The sequence below is a fragment of the Oratosquilla oratoria genome, chromosome 1 (genome assembly GCF_046742065.1).
Source record: "Oratosquilla oratoria isolate Oo_2021 chromosome 1, ASM4674206v1, whole genome shotgun sequence".
NCBI lineage: Eukaryota > Metazoa > Arthropoda > Malacostraca > Stomatopoda > Squillidae > Oratosquilla > Oratosquilla oratoria.
The window spans coordinates 29,026,262-29,041,261 of record NC_134777.1 but is presented as its reverse complement, the minus strand read 5'-3'; the positions used below and the strand labels follow the sequence as shown (position 1 = coordinate 29,041,261).

General features: G+C 41.6%; 1 protein-coding gene across 10 annotated transcripts in view; it reads right to left on the bottom strand.

Annotated features, from left to right (window-relative positions):
- The window catches only part of Gyf (GIGYF family protein Gyf), a 136,353-nt gene that overhangs the window by 99,156 nt on the left and 22,197 nt on the right, over positions 1-15,000 (bottom strand). For all 10 annotated transcript variants that reach the window (XR_012967115.1, XM_076197376.1, XM_076197351.1 and 7 more), the window contains exons 3-6: positions 11,421-11,570; positions 700-917; positions 346-575; positions 73-232 (exon numbers count right to left, since the gene is read on the bottom strand). Coding sequence is in view for 9 of the 10 variants with exons in the window: in XM_076197376.1 (XP_076053491.1) it covers positions 73-232; positions 346-575; positions 700-917; positions 11,421-11,570 (758 nt within the window). In the remaining variant the exon portion in view is untranslated. The remainder of the gene's footprint in view (positions 1-72; positions 233-345; positions 576-699; positions 918-11,420; positions 11,571-15,000) is intronic.

Sequence of the window (15,000 nt, the reverse complement as noted above, 5' to 3'; positions counted from 1 at the left end):
TATTAGATCAATCAATCATGGTCAATCATTAATTAAATCAAACTAATATCTAACACACTCAAAAATGCTAACCATTCTGGTAGGTTGTCCTCCTCCCATGACTTGCGAAGATGATTCTCCTTGTCACCATCCCAAGGACGAGCTGAGGACCCGTTTCTTTTGGATGGCTTCACTCCAAGGTCATCCCATTCTCCATCTCCGTTTTCACGCTCACGCCAACCTCGGCTACCTCCTTACAGAAATCAAAAATCATATATTTAAAGCAACATTCCAACTCTTAATTTCAATATAGAGTGATGGCCTTCATTATATCAATAACAGTCCCAAGCTTACCCCATTCCTTACCCCTGCCTATGCCCCTCCAGCGATCCCCTTCCTCCTGGATGTCTCCGCCACGCGACCGCCAGTTTTCTGTGGAAGCCCTGCCCTGCTCTTTGCGTGGAGAAGCAGCCCCATTACTGCGTTCCTCTAGCCCCCCACCACCACCCTGACCAATGGCTGGGCCCACTGCTCCCCCTCTTTCCCCCCAGCCTCGCTGCTCATGTACACTCTGTGACCTTTCAAATGGTTTACTTCTGTGGAACAAGATAAAACCAGTCTTAATAAACCAACAATATAAAATCAATGCAAATTATCACACTAACACATGGATTTATATGCCATTCTATCCAGAATTTAGGACCCTCGATAAAACCTCACCTAAGCCCTCCAATGCCAGGTGGTCCACCTTCCCTTGGGCCCCTTGTCTCAGCCTCATCCTCATAGCTGAGACCCCTGCTATAGTAAACCCCTGCCCCTCTGCCTCTCCCCCGGCCGCGATCCACGCTGCCGCCACGCCCGCGACCCACTCCATTTACAATGGGTCGTCCCGACAGGCGTAGGACTGCATCACTGTTGACCCCACGTTGCCACATACGCTGTTAAAAAAAGAAGAGTTTTATTATTGTTATGCTCCTGTTAGTTCTTAGTAAGTTTCATAAAAGTAAATATATGGAACAGCCATTAGAACCTCTGTTCTCAACAACAAATCAAAGTTAAATTTACATGCCGAACAAACAAACTGTTGCAAATGGTCAGCTGGACTCAATAATGTAAAACACACAAACATATAAATATACACACACACATACTACTACAATGTAATTCAATACATATAAAACAAGCCAGAGAGCAAGGATGCACCTTTCTTACACAATTATTATTTGGGCATTCAAGCAATTTATGGATGTACTTACCTACCCTTTCTACATCTATAATTACCAGCAATAAGGCCATTGTAAGCATTTTGGATCAGTGACTGTAGGAAAAAAATATCCCATTGGATACCAGCATTACCCATGATAATGCCAGGCAGGTTTTCCCCAAGTTTAATGATTGATGACTGATGATTGATGATGATGATATAAAAAGGACAATAAAAAAACAAAAACGACAATATGAAATTAATACCACTGATAAATCCAAAGAAAATCCCAAAGAATTCTATAGCTACATTAGATATAAAAAGGTTGTTAGGAATCACATTGGCCCACTATTGTCTGCTGACGGTCAACTTGAGTATTCAAACAAAGGAATGTGTGATATTTTAAACAACTATTTTAGTTCAGTATTCATAAATGAAACACCTCAGAGTGAACTACAAACTGAAACCTGTGAAAAGTCTAGCATAAACTTACTACGGTAAATATGACAAAAGAAAAAATTAAAAGGTGTATAGAGAAACTCAAAGTTAATAAAACAGCAGGACCTGACAGTTGGCATCCAAGAACCTTAATGGAAATGAAAAATGAGATTGTTGTTCCATTAGAAATTATTTTCAAGAAATCCATCATATCCGGAGATGTCCCAAGAGAATGGAAGCTAGCTAACGTTACTCCCATATTCAAAAAAGGTGACAAAAAGAAGCCAAATAACTATAGGCCTATAAGTTTGATTTCAATCATAGGAAAAATGATGGAAACTATCATCAGCGATGCTATCGAACATCAGTTAGAAAGTAACTGTTTGATAAATGATAGCCAGCATGGATTCAGACAAACGTTCTTGTGTGACTGACTGACTCGAACTCTATGAATGACACAGTCATCTTGAATTATGACAAAAGAAACAATGTAGATTTAATGTATTTAGACTTTGCAAAAGTATCCCCATGAAAGACTACTTACTAAATTAGCTTCACATGGAATAAGTGGTAGCCTATTAAGTTGGACTAGAAATTGGTTGAATGATCAAAAACAGAGAGTTGTTCTATTGGCAAAACTTCTAGATGGAAAAATTTTATGAATGGAGTTCCTCAGGGTTCCATTCTTGGACCATTTCTATTGATGATATGGTTTAACTTCACAAACTCCTCCCATCGGAAGGCTACGACAGTGCCCCTTACATTGGACTTTGTAGTGTGGAATTTAATGAACCATGCCCTTGGTTCAACTTCATCAGTGGCGGGATTCAAACCGCCATCCCCTCGACCTTCACCGCAAGTAACAACACCCTAACCTGCTCAGTCAGCGAGCTTCATTTCTATTCATAGAATATATAAATGATAAAGACTAAGGACTAAAATCTATTGTCTACAAATTTGCTGATGATACAAAATTGTTCAGAATGGCAAATGATCACTTAAATCAATTATTCATGAAGATTTAGGTAAATTACAGCAATGGTGTGAAAAGTGGCTAATGAAATTTAACACAAGTAAATGCAAGGTTATGCACATGGGTAAAAATTACAGAAAGAAAAGGAGTACAAGAAGAAGCTGAGAGAGGAGTGGGAGGGAGTGAAGGAGGAATGGGGATGGTTCAAGGAGGGAGTCATAAGGTGTGCAAAGATGGTGTGTGGAACAAGGAGGATGGGAGGAAATGGAAGGAAGGGTAGTGAGTGGTGGGATGAGGAAACAAAGAAGGTTGTAGATAAGAAGCGAGCTTTCACAGATTGGTTACAAAATAGGACGAGGGAATCATATGAGAGATACAAAGAAAAGAGAAGTAAAGCATATGATAAAGGAGGCAAGGAGGAGAGCAAATATGAAATGGGGCAAGAGTATGACAAAAAAAATTGAAAGTAATAAAAAGATGTTTTGGAAAGAAATTAAGAGAGAAAAAGGAGGCGAATCAAGTAGAGAAGAAAAGGTAAAATGTGCACATGGAGAGACGATAATGGAAAGAAGGCAGTAAGCAGAAGGTGGGCAGAGTATTTTAGGGAGTTGCTAAATGTGAAGGAGGATAGGGAGGGAAAGGTAGTTGCAGTGGTAAATGCTAAGAAAATGACCTTGATGAGTGAGGAAAATAGAGGAGAATAAGGAAGGATGAAGTGAAGGCAGTTAAGATGATAAGAGCAGGTAAGGTACCTGGTCTGGATGGATGTCATGCAGAATGTCTGCAAAAAGGAGCTAGTGATGATGGACTGGCTCGTGAGGTTATTTAATATTTGTTTAAGAATACTGCCACCAAGTATTTCCACTTGGATCGTAAGAGGCGAGAAGAAAGGGACGGGGATTGGGACTAGGCATCCTTCTCCTTGTAGCCCCACAGGGGACATTCCTAAAAGAAAAAGTAAAGGCATAAGAGGGTCTGGGAGTTTTCCGACCAGCACCCTAAGGTTTGGGTCTTTTAATGTGCGTGGATGTGGTACAGATGAGAGTAAAAGGGAAGAGATAGGTAGTATGATTGTGAGAAGAAAGATGGATGTGTTGGCTTTGAGTGAAATTAAGTTGAAAGGGAAGGGTGAGTGTAAGTTTGGGAGTGTAAGTGGGAGGTTATCAGGAGTGAAGAGAGGGCGAGGGAGGGAAGGGGTGGCTATTCTAGTAAGTGAAGAGATAGGTAAACGTGTAGTGGAGTGGAAGGAGGTTTCCTCAAGGATAATGTGGATGAAGGTGAAACTGGGAAAGGAGATGTGGGTCTTTGTAAGTGCATATGGGCCTAGCAGTGAGAAGAGTGTAGAAGAAAGGGAGGCTTTTTGGATAGATCTAAATGAGTGCATAGAGGATTTAGGGAGAAATGTCAATGTAATAGTATTGGGAGACCTTAATGCTAGGGGAGGAAATGGTCCAATTGATGGAGTGGTTGGGAAATGTGGAGTTCCAGGAAAGAATCGTAGTGGAGAGTTGATGGTGGAAATGTGTCTAGAAAGAGAGTTGATGATAGTAAATACAGTGTTTCGGAAGAAAGTCAAGCATAAGTACACATGGGAGAGGGTGGTGGATGGAAGGGTGGTAGAGCGTTAATGGATTATGTAGTGGTAAATAGGATTATGATAGGAAGAGTTAAGGATGTACATGTGCTAAGGGGAGAGGGTGGGGGAATATCAGATCATTTTTTGGTGGAAGGTAAGTTGAGAGTGGAGGATAGATGGAGAAAGAGGAAAGGGACAAAAGGTAGGGAGGTGCTTAGAGTGAACTCTTTAAATGAAAAGGAAAAGGAGTACAAGAAGAAGCTGAAGGAGTGGGAGGGAGTGAAGGATAGAGTAGAGCTAGGTGTGGAGGAAGAATGGGGATGGTTCAAGGAGGGAGTCACAAAGTGTGCAAGGATGGTGTGTGGAACAAGAAGGACAGGAGGAAATAGAAGGAAGGGTAATGAATGGTGGGATGAGGAAACAAAGAAGGTTGTAGAAGAGAAGAAGTGACCTTTCACAGATTGGTTACAAAATAGGATGAGGGAATCATATGAGAGGTACCAAGAAAAGAAAAGAAAAGAGAAGTAAAGCAAAAGGTAAAGGAGGCAAAGAGGAGAGCAGATGTGAAATGAGGTAAGAGTATGACAGAAAATTTTGAAAGTAATAAAAAGATGTTTTGGAAAGAAATTAAGAGAGGAAGAGGAGGCGAATCAAGTAGAGAAGAAAAGGTAAAAGGTGCAGATGGAGAGATGATAATGGAAGAGAAGGCAGTAAGGGGAAGATGGGCAGAATATTTTAGGGAGTTGCTAAATGTGAAGGAAGATAGGGAGGGAAAGATAGTTGCAGTGGGAAATGCTAAGAAAATGACCGTGATGAGTGAGGAGAATGGAGGAGAAATAAGGAAGGATGAGGTGAAGCCAGTTGTTAAGATGATGAAAGCAGGTAAGGCACCTGGTCTGGATGGATGCCATGCAGAATGTCTAAAAAAAAAAAGGAGGTACAGTGATAGTGGACTGGCTGGTGAGATTATTTAATGTTTGCTGGAGAGAGGGTAGAGTGCCGGAGGACTGGAGGAATGCCTGTACAGTTCCACTTTACAAGGGAAAAGGGGACAGGTGTGAATGTAGTAGTTTCAGAGGGATTAGCTTGTTAAGTGTAGTTGGGAAGGCTTATGGGAGGATCTTGATTGAGAGGATTAGGAGAGGAACAGAGAGTAATTGGTGAGGAACAGTGTGGATTTAGGACGGGTAGAGGTTGTGTTCATCAGATCTTTGTGGTATGACTGATATGTGAGAAAGCTATAGGAAAGGGGAAGGATGTTTTTTGGGCTTTTATGGATCTGGAAAAGGCTTACGATAGGGTAGACAGAAAGGCACTGTGGGAGGTTATGCAGATATACGGGATAGGAGGAAAGCTTCTAAGAGCTGTCAAGAGTTTTTATGAGAGTAGTAGAGCTTGTGTCAGGATTAGAAATGGAGAGAGTGAGTGGTTCGAGGTAAAGGTGGGACTTCGTCAGGGATGCGTTATGTCGCCCTGGCTGTTCAACTTGTACATGGATGAGGTAGTGCGAGAGGTAAATGCAAGGGTAGCGGGTCAGGGATTAGAGATGGTTAAAGAAAATGGAGAAAAGTGGGAGGTGAGCCAGCTGTTGTTTGCGGACGACACTGCACTTGTGGCAGGATCGGAGGAGGGATTGAGGAAGTTGGTGACAGAGTTTGGGAGAGTACAGGTACTCCTCGTTTAACCTACTCGGTCAACGACAACTCGGAGTAACGACAGGCTTTATGACGTCGTTTAACGTAAATCTCCCGAAGTTACGACGTCGTGTACGATAATTAAGTTGGCTGAGGCAAATTTGTATGATGTTATAAATGAACTTGTACGGTGGATATTAGCTGTGAGGTAAAGTGTTCTGAAGCTTAGGTCTACATTACCATCCTGCAAGCTGCAAAAACTACCCGGGGTACAGTGTATACCGGTAGTGGTAAATGTTTAGTTTCGACCATGGGCGCAATATAATAGAAAATTAATTATTAATTTTGTAAATTATAATGTATCAACGTAATATGCAATTTTGTGAGCGGAAATGAAAAAAAAAATGCTAAAACAAATTTCGTAAGTAACGAAGTCATGTCGGACGAATGGTACACCATGTTTGTTATGATAGATGCCGATGTCGAAGAAATGAAAGAATGATAAATTAATTCGTCTAACCTAAACTAAACTAACCTAACCTGTGTTTAATAAATCATTACCTGCAAATTAAATGTCATCCGGCTCGTCCTCGTTGTTGACGTCGTGAGAGACGTTGGCAGACAACAAGATGGCGTCCCGAGCCTATGCTACCGACTTCGTTCATTAGCATATTTTCTTGTAGCAAGGTATTTTTTACTTTCATTTCCGCCCACAAAATTGCATATTTCGTTGATATATTTTAATTTACAAAATTAATAATTATTTTTCTATTGCTATATTGCGCCCATGGTCGAAACTAAAAAAATACCCCGGTATTCAATATGGAATGTCAGTATACGCGGATTTGGTCATATACGGTAATTTTAGGAACCTAACCACCGTAAATAAACAGTAAATAAAGCTTTAATGTACTGTATAAAAGAGGGAAAATACACAAAAATAAAGATACATGTATTGCTGGACATTGTACATACAGTACATGTACGTATATGTATACACTTTCGCTTAACGACCAATTCGGTTAACGACGGCACGCTGGTCCCAATTGTCGTCGTTAAACGAGGCGTACCTGTATGTGATAGTAGAAAGCTAAATGTGGGTAAAAGTAAGGTGATGAGATGTACAAGAGGTGAAAGTGGCAGTAGACTGGAAGTGAGCATTAAGGGAGAGCGACTGGAGGAAGTGGATAGTTTTAGATACTTGGGTGCAAATGTGGCAGGAAAAGGTGGAGTGAAGGTGGAGGTAGAATGTAGATTGAGAGAAGCGAGTAAATGCCTTGGTGGGTTAAAGAGTGTAATGAGGAATAGACATTTGGGAATGGATGCTAAGAGGAGACTGCATGAAGGAGTGATTGTGCCAAAAGCACTGTATGGGGCAGAAACATGGAACATGAGAGGAAGAGAGGAGTTTGAATGTGTTTGAGATGAAGTGTCTGAGAAGTATGACGGGGGTTACTAGGCTAGAGTGAGAAATGAGGTGAGGAGGAGAACAGGGGTGGAAAGGGAGTTGGGAGATAGGGTTGATGAAAGAGTATTAGGATGGTTTGGACACATGGAAAGAATGAGAGAAGAAAGACTAGTAAAAGAGGTATGGAAGGCAGATGTGGAGGAAGTGAACATGAGGGGACGTCCTAGGATGAGGTGGATGGATGGGGTGAAGGGGGCTTTGGGGAAGAGGGGAATGTCTGTTGAGGAAGGACGGGAGAGGACAGAAGACAGGGGTGAATGGAGAATGGTTGTATGTGGATGATGTTGTGATGCATGAGGTGGAATGGGTGGTGGGATGGAGGGTGAGGTAGTGTGTGTGAGCAAAATTTGATGCAACCCGAAGGGATTTCTCCCCGTCTTCTCCTTTTATGCATGGGGGGACGGAGAGGGGGGGGGTCGCCGATTTAATGAAGCAGCCTTGCTGTGGATGTGCTGTGTCTTGCAACACTGCTTCTGACCCAGGGCAGTGGACAAGGTGCAGGGATGACCCGTCATCCAGGAGTTGCTAAGATAAGAGGGAGGGTGGAGGGTTTGGAGTGTATTCAGGGATGGAATGGGTGGGAATGATTTTATGCCTTTTCCTTTTTGGCTACCTCCTTTGTAAGGGGGAAAAAGCCTTGGTATATGTATGTTTAAGAGAGGGTAGAGTGCTGGAGGACTGGAGGAGTGCCTCTATAGTTCCACTTCACAAGGAAAAAGGGACAAGTGCGAGTGTAGTAGTTTCAGAGGGATTAGCATGTTAAATGTAGTTGGGAAGGCTTATGGGAGGGTCTTGATTGAGAGGATTAGGAGAGGAAGAGAGGGAGTAATTGGTGAGGAACAGTGTGGGTTTAGGAAAGGAAGAGGTTGTGTACATCAGATTTTTGTTGTAAGACAGATATATGAGAAAGCTATAGGAAAACGTAAGGATGTTGTTTTGGCTTTTATGGATCTGGAAAAGGCTTATGACAGGGTAGACAGGAAAGCACTGTGGGAGGTATTGCATATATATGGGATTGGAGAAAAGCTTTTAACCACTTCACTACGGGACTTAAATCTCGCGGGCAGCAGCCAATGCCAGCCGTACGACGTGTCGTATTAATACTCGCATCATAAAATATAGTCACCGCTTATATCGATCGTTCTCTCTTTCACCCGCGAATTTTGAAAACCACAGAGAATGGGATTCAGGGCACATTTGGGAGAATGTAAAAACACAGGGGCGACTACAATAAATATAATCAAGACGCCGATATGGCAGTGTCGCGAATCCACTCGCTCCTCATGACGCCTACATGTGCGGCACCGTATGGAAGGGGTTAAGAGCTGTCAAGAGGTTTTATGAGAGTAGTTTAGTGTGTGTCAGGATTAGAAATGGAGAGAGTGAGTGGTTTGAGGTAAAGGTGGGACTTTGTCAGGGATGTGATATGTCACCCTGGCTGTTCAATTTATACATGGATGGGGTGGTGTGAGAGATAAATGCAAAGGTGGTGGGTCAGGGATTGGAGATGGTTAAAGAAAATGGAGAAAAGTGGGAGATTAGCCAACTGTTGTTTGCGGAAAACATTGTGCTTGTAGCAGGACCAGAGGAGGGATTGAGGAAGTTAGTGACAGAGTTTGGGAAAGTGTGTGAAAGAAGGAGGTTGAAGATAAATGTGGGTAAAAGTAAGGTGATGAGATGTACAAGGGGTGAAAGTGGCAGCAGATTGGAAGTGAGTATTAACCTCTTCAGTACGGGCCTTAAATCTCGCGGGCAGCAGTCGCTGCCAGCCGTACGACGTGTCGTAATAATACTCGCATCATAAAATATAGTCACCGCTTATATCGATCGTTCTCTCTTTCACCCGTGAATTTTGATAACCATAGAAAATGTGATTAAAGACAGTTTAGAGAGTATGTCATTACGCAGGGGCAACTACAATAAATATAATCAAGACGCCGATATGGCAGCCTCGCGTATCCACTTGCTCCTCATGCCGCCTACGTATGGAAGGGGTTAAGGGTGAGACACTGGAGGAAGTAGATAGTTTTGGATGCTTGGGTGTGAATGTGGCAGGAAAGGGAGTGGAGGTGGAGGTAAAATGTAGATTGAGAGAGGAGAGTAAATGCCTTGGTGGATTAAAAAATGTAACAAGAAATAGACATTTGGGAATGGATGCCAAGAGGAGATTGTATGAAGGAGTGATTGTGCCAACAGCACTGTATGGGGCAGAAACATTGAATATAAGAGAGGAAGAGAGGAGTTTGAATGTGTTTGAGATGAGGTGTCTGAGAAGTATCATAAGGGTTACTAGGCTGGAGAGTGAGAAATGAAGTGATGAGGAGAACGGGGGAGTAAGAGGAGTTGGGAGATATAGTGGATATAAGTGTTGGGATGGTTTGGAAACATGGAAAGAATGAGTAAAGAAAGACTTGTAAAAGAGATGTGGAAGGCAGATGCGGAAGGAGTGAACATGAGGGGGCGAACTAGGATGAGATGGATGGATGGGGTAAAAGGGGCTTTGAGGAAGAGTGGAGTGTTTGTTGAGGAAGGACATCAGAGGACAGAAGACAGGGGTGAATGGAGAATGGTTATATATGGATGATGTTGTGATCCATGAGGTGGAATTGGTGGGGGCTGGGGGTGAAGGAGTATGTGTGAGAAAAATTTGATGCAGCCCAAGGGGATTTCTCCCTGTCTTCTCCTTTTCTGCATGAGGGGACGGAGAGGGGGGGTCACCGATTTCATGAAGCAGCCTTGCTGTGGATGTGCTGTGTCTTGCGACACTACTTCTGAACCAGGGCAGTGGACAAGATGCAAGAATGACCCTTAATCCAGGAATTGCCAATTTAAGAGAGAGGGAAGAGGGTGGAGGGGAGTGGAGTGTGATAGGATGGAATGGGTGGGAGTGGTTTTAATGCCTTTGGTATATGTATGTATATATGAAATGGGTGGCAGTGGATTTATGCCTTTGACTTTGGCTACCACCCTTGTAAGGGAGCCATTGGTATATGTATGTGTATATATATATATATATATATATATATATATATATCTATATATATATATATATATATATATAGATAGATATATATATATATGTATTATATATAAATAAATATATCAAGTCTTGATAACGCATTGGGCTAAGTCACGATCACTTGTTACGTGCTAGTGAAGGTTCGAGTCCTTAGCTTGACCACATATCAATTTCTGCATGTATGCCTCCTCAAGTTACTCATCGTTGATGGCTTAGAATTACAGTGAATTGTGGGTGAATATATATATATATTTACAAACATATATATACCAATGGCTCTTTCCCCCTTACAAGGGAGGTAGCCAAAGTCAAAGGCATAAATCCACTCCCATCTATTTCATCCCCACCCACTCCACTCCCATTCACCACCCCTCCCTTCCTCCCTCTTTTCTTGAGTCCTCCTAGATTGCTTTCCTCTGCACACTACTTTAAGACAGTGACACAGAAATAGCACTACATTAATACAACACAAACAATAGTCAGGACCTAAGAACTATTGCCAGCCACTGTGGACTTGCAAATTTCCAGGCAGATAAACTTGAGAAAACTATTATTATTACTATTTTAATTAAACAAGATCACCTGACTGCTACCAAAATAAGTCCAAGTCAGCTGTCCCCACCTAAAGGTTACTGATACCTATACCTATACCATGATTAGAGGTATATAGGAGACAAAATATATACTACAGTAATGCCATTATCATAAGATTATTAAAAAAATTACATATCCATACCATTCATAAGCCTTACTGCAAGTTTGACTGGAAACAAGTATTAAATACTACTACTACTACTACTACTACTACTGCTACTACTATTACTATAGTCTTGGCTGGCTACCTCAATTGTAAGGGAAGGTATTTAGAGTTAGACTACTACTACTAATAACAACAACAGGAAATTCCAATAACTACATGATAAATGCTGACAAAAAAATCTTCCAATTCTATCATGCTAATGAAATTTATATGTAAGCAATGCACTAAATACACAAAATCTGTTCTTGTACAGCAAAATTCCAACCAGAACAGATTAAAATTAAACACGAACTGCAAACCAATAGAAGATTTTTCCAATAGTTGGCTACTGAAAGAATGAAGTAGTACATTTTTGTTCTCCATTGATACCTGTTCTTCCTCATTCATTGAGATGAATGCAAGTGGGTCTTGGGCTTGTTTAATGTAGAGTGACCCTAGACTGTGTATGTCATCTGGCGGTATTTGTTGCTTGGTGAACAGTGCTAACATCTCCTCTCGCCCATACCGGTAATCTGCCAACTGCAACAAATAGTTTGCTTATTACTGATAATAAACAAACATATATAAATAAGAGAACTTATAATAAAAGCAGATAAGACACCTGGGTTAAATGAGTGTCATACAGTGTCTAAGAAAGGGAGGTATACTGATGGTGAACTGGCTGGTGAGGTTGTTTAATGTTTGTCTAAAAGAGGGTAGAGTCCCAGAGGACTAGAAGAGTGCACATATAGTTCCGCTTTACAAGGGAAAAGGGTACAAGTGTAAGTATAGAAGTTTCTGAGGGATCAGTTTGCTGAGTATAGTTGGGAAGACTTATGGAGGGTTTTGATTGAGGATCAGGAGAGAAACTGAGGGAGTAATTGGTGAAGAACAGTGTAGATTTAGAAAAGGTAGGGGTTGCATGGATCAGATTTTTGTAGTAAGGCAGATACGAGAGAAAGCTTTAGGAAAAGGTAAGGATGTTTTGGGGGGGTTTTATATGTTTGGAAAAGGCTTATGGCAGGGTAGACAGGAAGACATTATGGGAAGTATTGCAGATATAGATAGGAAGAAAACTGTTAAGTGCTGTCAATAGTTTTTATGAGAGTAGTAGAGCCTGTGTTGAAATTACAAATGGAGGGAGGGTTTGAGGTAAAGATGGGACTTCACCAAGGATGTATTATATCACCTCGGCTGTTCAATCTATACATGGATGGGGTAGTGTGAGAGGTAAATGCATGGGTAATGGGTCAGGGATTGGAGATGGTTGAAGAAAATGAAGAAAATTGGGAGATAAGCCAGTTGTTGTTTGCTGATGACACTCCACTTGTGGTGGGATTAGAGAAGGGATTAAGGAAGTTAGTGATGGAGTTTGGGAAGGTGTGTGAAAGAAGGATGTTAACCCCTTCCATACGGTGCCGCAAACGTAGGCGTCATGGGGAGCGAGTGTATTCGCGAGGCTGCCATATCAGCGTCTTGATTATATTTATTGTAGTCGCCCCTCCATAATGACATTCTTTCTAATTCTTTTGTAATCGCATTTTCTATGGTTATCAAAATTCACGGGTGAAGAGAGAATGATCGATATAAGCGGTGACTATATTTTATGATGCGAGTATTATTACGACACGTCGTACGGCTGGCATTGGCTGCTGCCACCGAGATCTAAGTCCATGACGCCTACGTGTGCAGCACCGTATGGAAGGGGTTAAAGATAAATGTGGATAAATGGTGATGAGATGTACATGGGGAGAGGATGGCAGCAAACTGGAAGTGAGTATTAAAGGAGAGAAACTGGAGGAAGTGGACAGCTTTAGATATTTGGGTGCAAATGTGGCGGGAAAGGGAGGAGTGGGAGTGGAGGATGTAGAATGTAGATTGAGAAAAACAAGTAAATGCCTTGGTGGGTTAAAAAGTGTGATGAGAAATAGACATTTGGGAATGGATGTTAAGAGGAGATTGTATGAAGATGATTGTGCCAACAGCACTGTATGGGGCAGAAACATGGAACAGAAGAGAGGAAGAGAGGAGTCTGAATGTGTTTGAGATGAAATGTCTGAGAAGTATGACAGGGGTTACTAGGCTGGATAGAGTGAGAAATGAGGTGAGGAGGAGAGCAGGGGTGGAAAGGGAGTTGGGAAATAGGGTTGATGAAAGAGTATTGGGATAGTTTGGACACATGGAAAGAATGATTTAAGAAAGATTAGTAAAAGAGGTGTGTAAGGCAGAGGTGGAGGAAGTGAACATAAGGGGGCAACCAAGGATGAGACAGATGGATGGGGTAAAAGGTCCATTGGAAAAGAGCAGTCCTTGTCCTAAACACAAATGCAGGCGAGCAAAAAAGTACTCATCTAAATTTTCTCTGACTGTTAGGCAAGTACTTTTTTCATACTGTTGGAATTGAATCATGACACACTAAACAAAGATGCCTTTCTTCTTTAACATGTGAATATTACAGGAGACCTACATATCTCCTTAATAAGTGGGAGATGTTAAATTGTTTCCACCTTTTTATGTAATTGTCTTGTCTTTGTTGTTTTGTACTTGCCCTTAAACTTTACTATGTTAATACTCATTCTGTGGTAAACATCATCATTAAGGTGGGCAAAATTTGAACTTAGATTATTTGTAGGTGCATGTTTTTAGCGCTCCTAATTTTTAATTTTGGGGAGATATAGCATGGGCATGAAAACGTGCACCTTAATTGACAAGTCCTGAAAGAGGGGAATGTCTGTTGAGGAAGGAAGGGAGAAGACAGAAGATAAGGGTGAGTAGAGAATGGATGTATATGGGATGATGCTATGATGCATGGAAGTGTGTGAGTGGGGGATAGAGGGGTGAGGGAGTATGTGTGAATGATATTTTGATGCAACCTGAAGGGATTTCTCACCCATCTTCTCTTTTTCTGCATGAGAGGATAGAAAAGCGGGGTTTGCTGATTAAATGAAGAAGCCTTGTTGTGGATGTGCTGTCTTGCTACATTGCTTTTGACCCATGGCAGTGGGCAAGATGCAGGAATGACCTATAATCCAGGAGGAGCCAAGAAAACAGGAAGGGAGGGGTGGTGAATGGGAGTGGAGTATGTGGGAATGAAATGGGTGGGAATAGATTTATGCCTTTGACTTCAGTTACCTCCTTTGTAAGGCGGAAAAAGCTGTTGCTATATGTATGTATAAGTCTTTACACATGCCACAACTCAAAAGTACCCTGAGCCTTTTATGTACACACTATACATCACTATTCCAAGAATTCCATATGGCCTGCAGGTAGAGACCTACACACAGCAATGCAACTTAATATGATTAAACCTTGTTTCCTGACACAGTGGGTGTGTTTACAGCTAAACTGAAACTGGTTTCAGTGATAGTTTTCATCAACTAGTTGGTTCTGTGGCACACTTTACAGTCATGTGATCTACACTTAATTGATTCGGTCTTAGTTATCTATGTCTTTAGAGCAGCTGTGACCAGTCTTTGATGGAGATGATACATTTATCACATATATTGAAGATTTACTGAATCCAGTAATCATTTGCTGCTCAGCACAATATGGTAACATGCAGGCAATACTTTAGGGGCTATTATAGGATGCCCCTATGGACCAGAGCCACACATCATTTGTCTAAGTGTTAAACCTCTACCCATATAGGAATGATGGTAAGTTTTGGCTATTGTTGTCCCTCCTTTATGCTGTTCCCTTGAACCTGTCCTTCACCACTTAAATGACTCTACCTCTTCATGTGTGTCATAAAAATCAACTATATGGAATGGAGTGAGGAGACTATGGATCCTCCACTCTGCATTCTTCTACTAAAAGTTAAGGTATTAAGAGGGTCTGGGAGGACTGCAACCAGAACCCTTGTAATTGGGTCATTAAATGTGCATGGATGTGGTACAGATGAGTACTTGAGACAAGACTGTCAATATGCTTGAGGGAAGAAAGATGTGTTAGCACTGAATAAAACTCACTT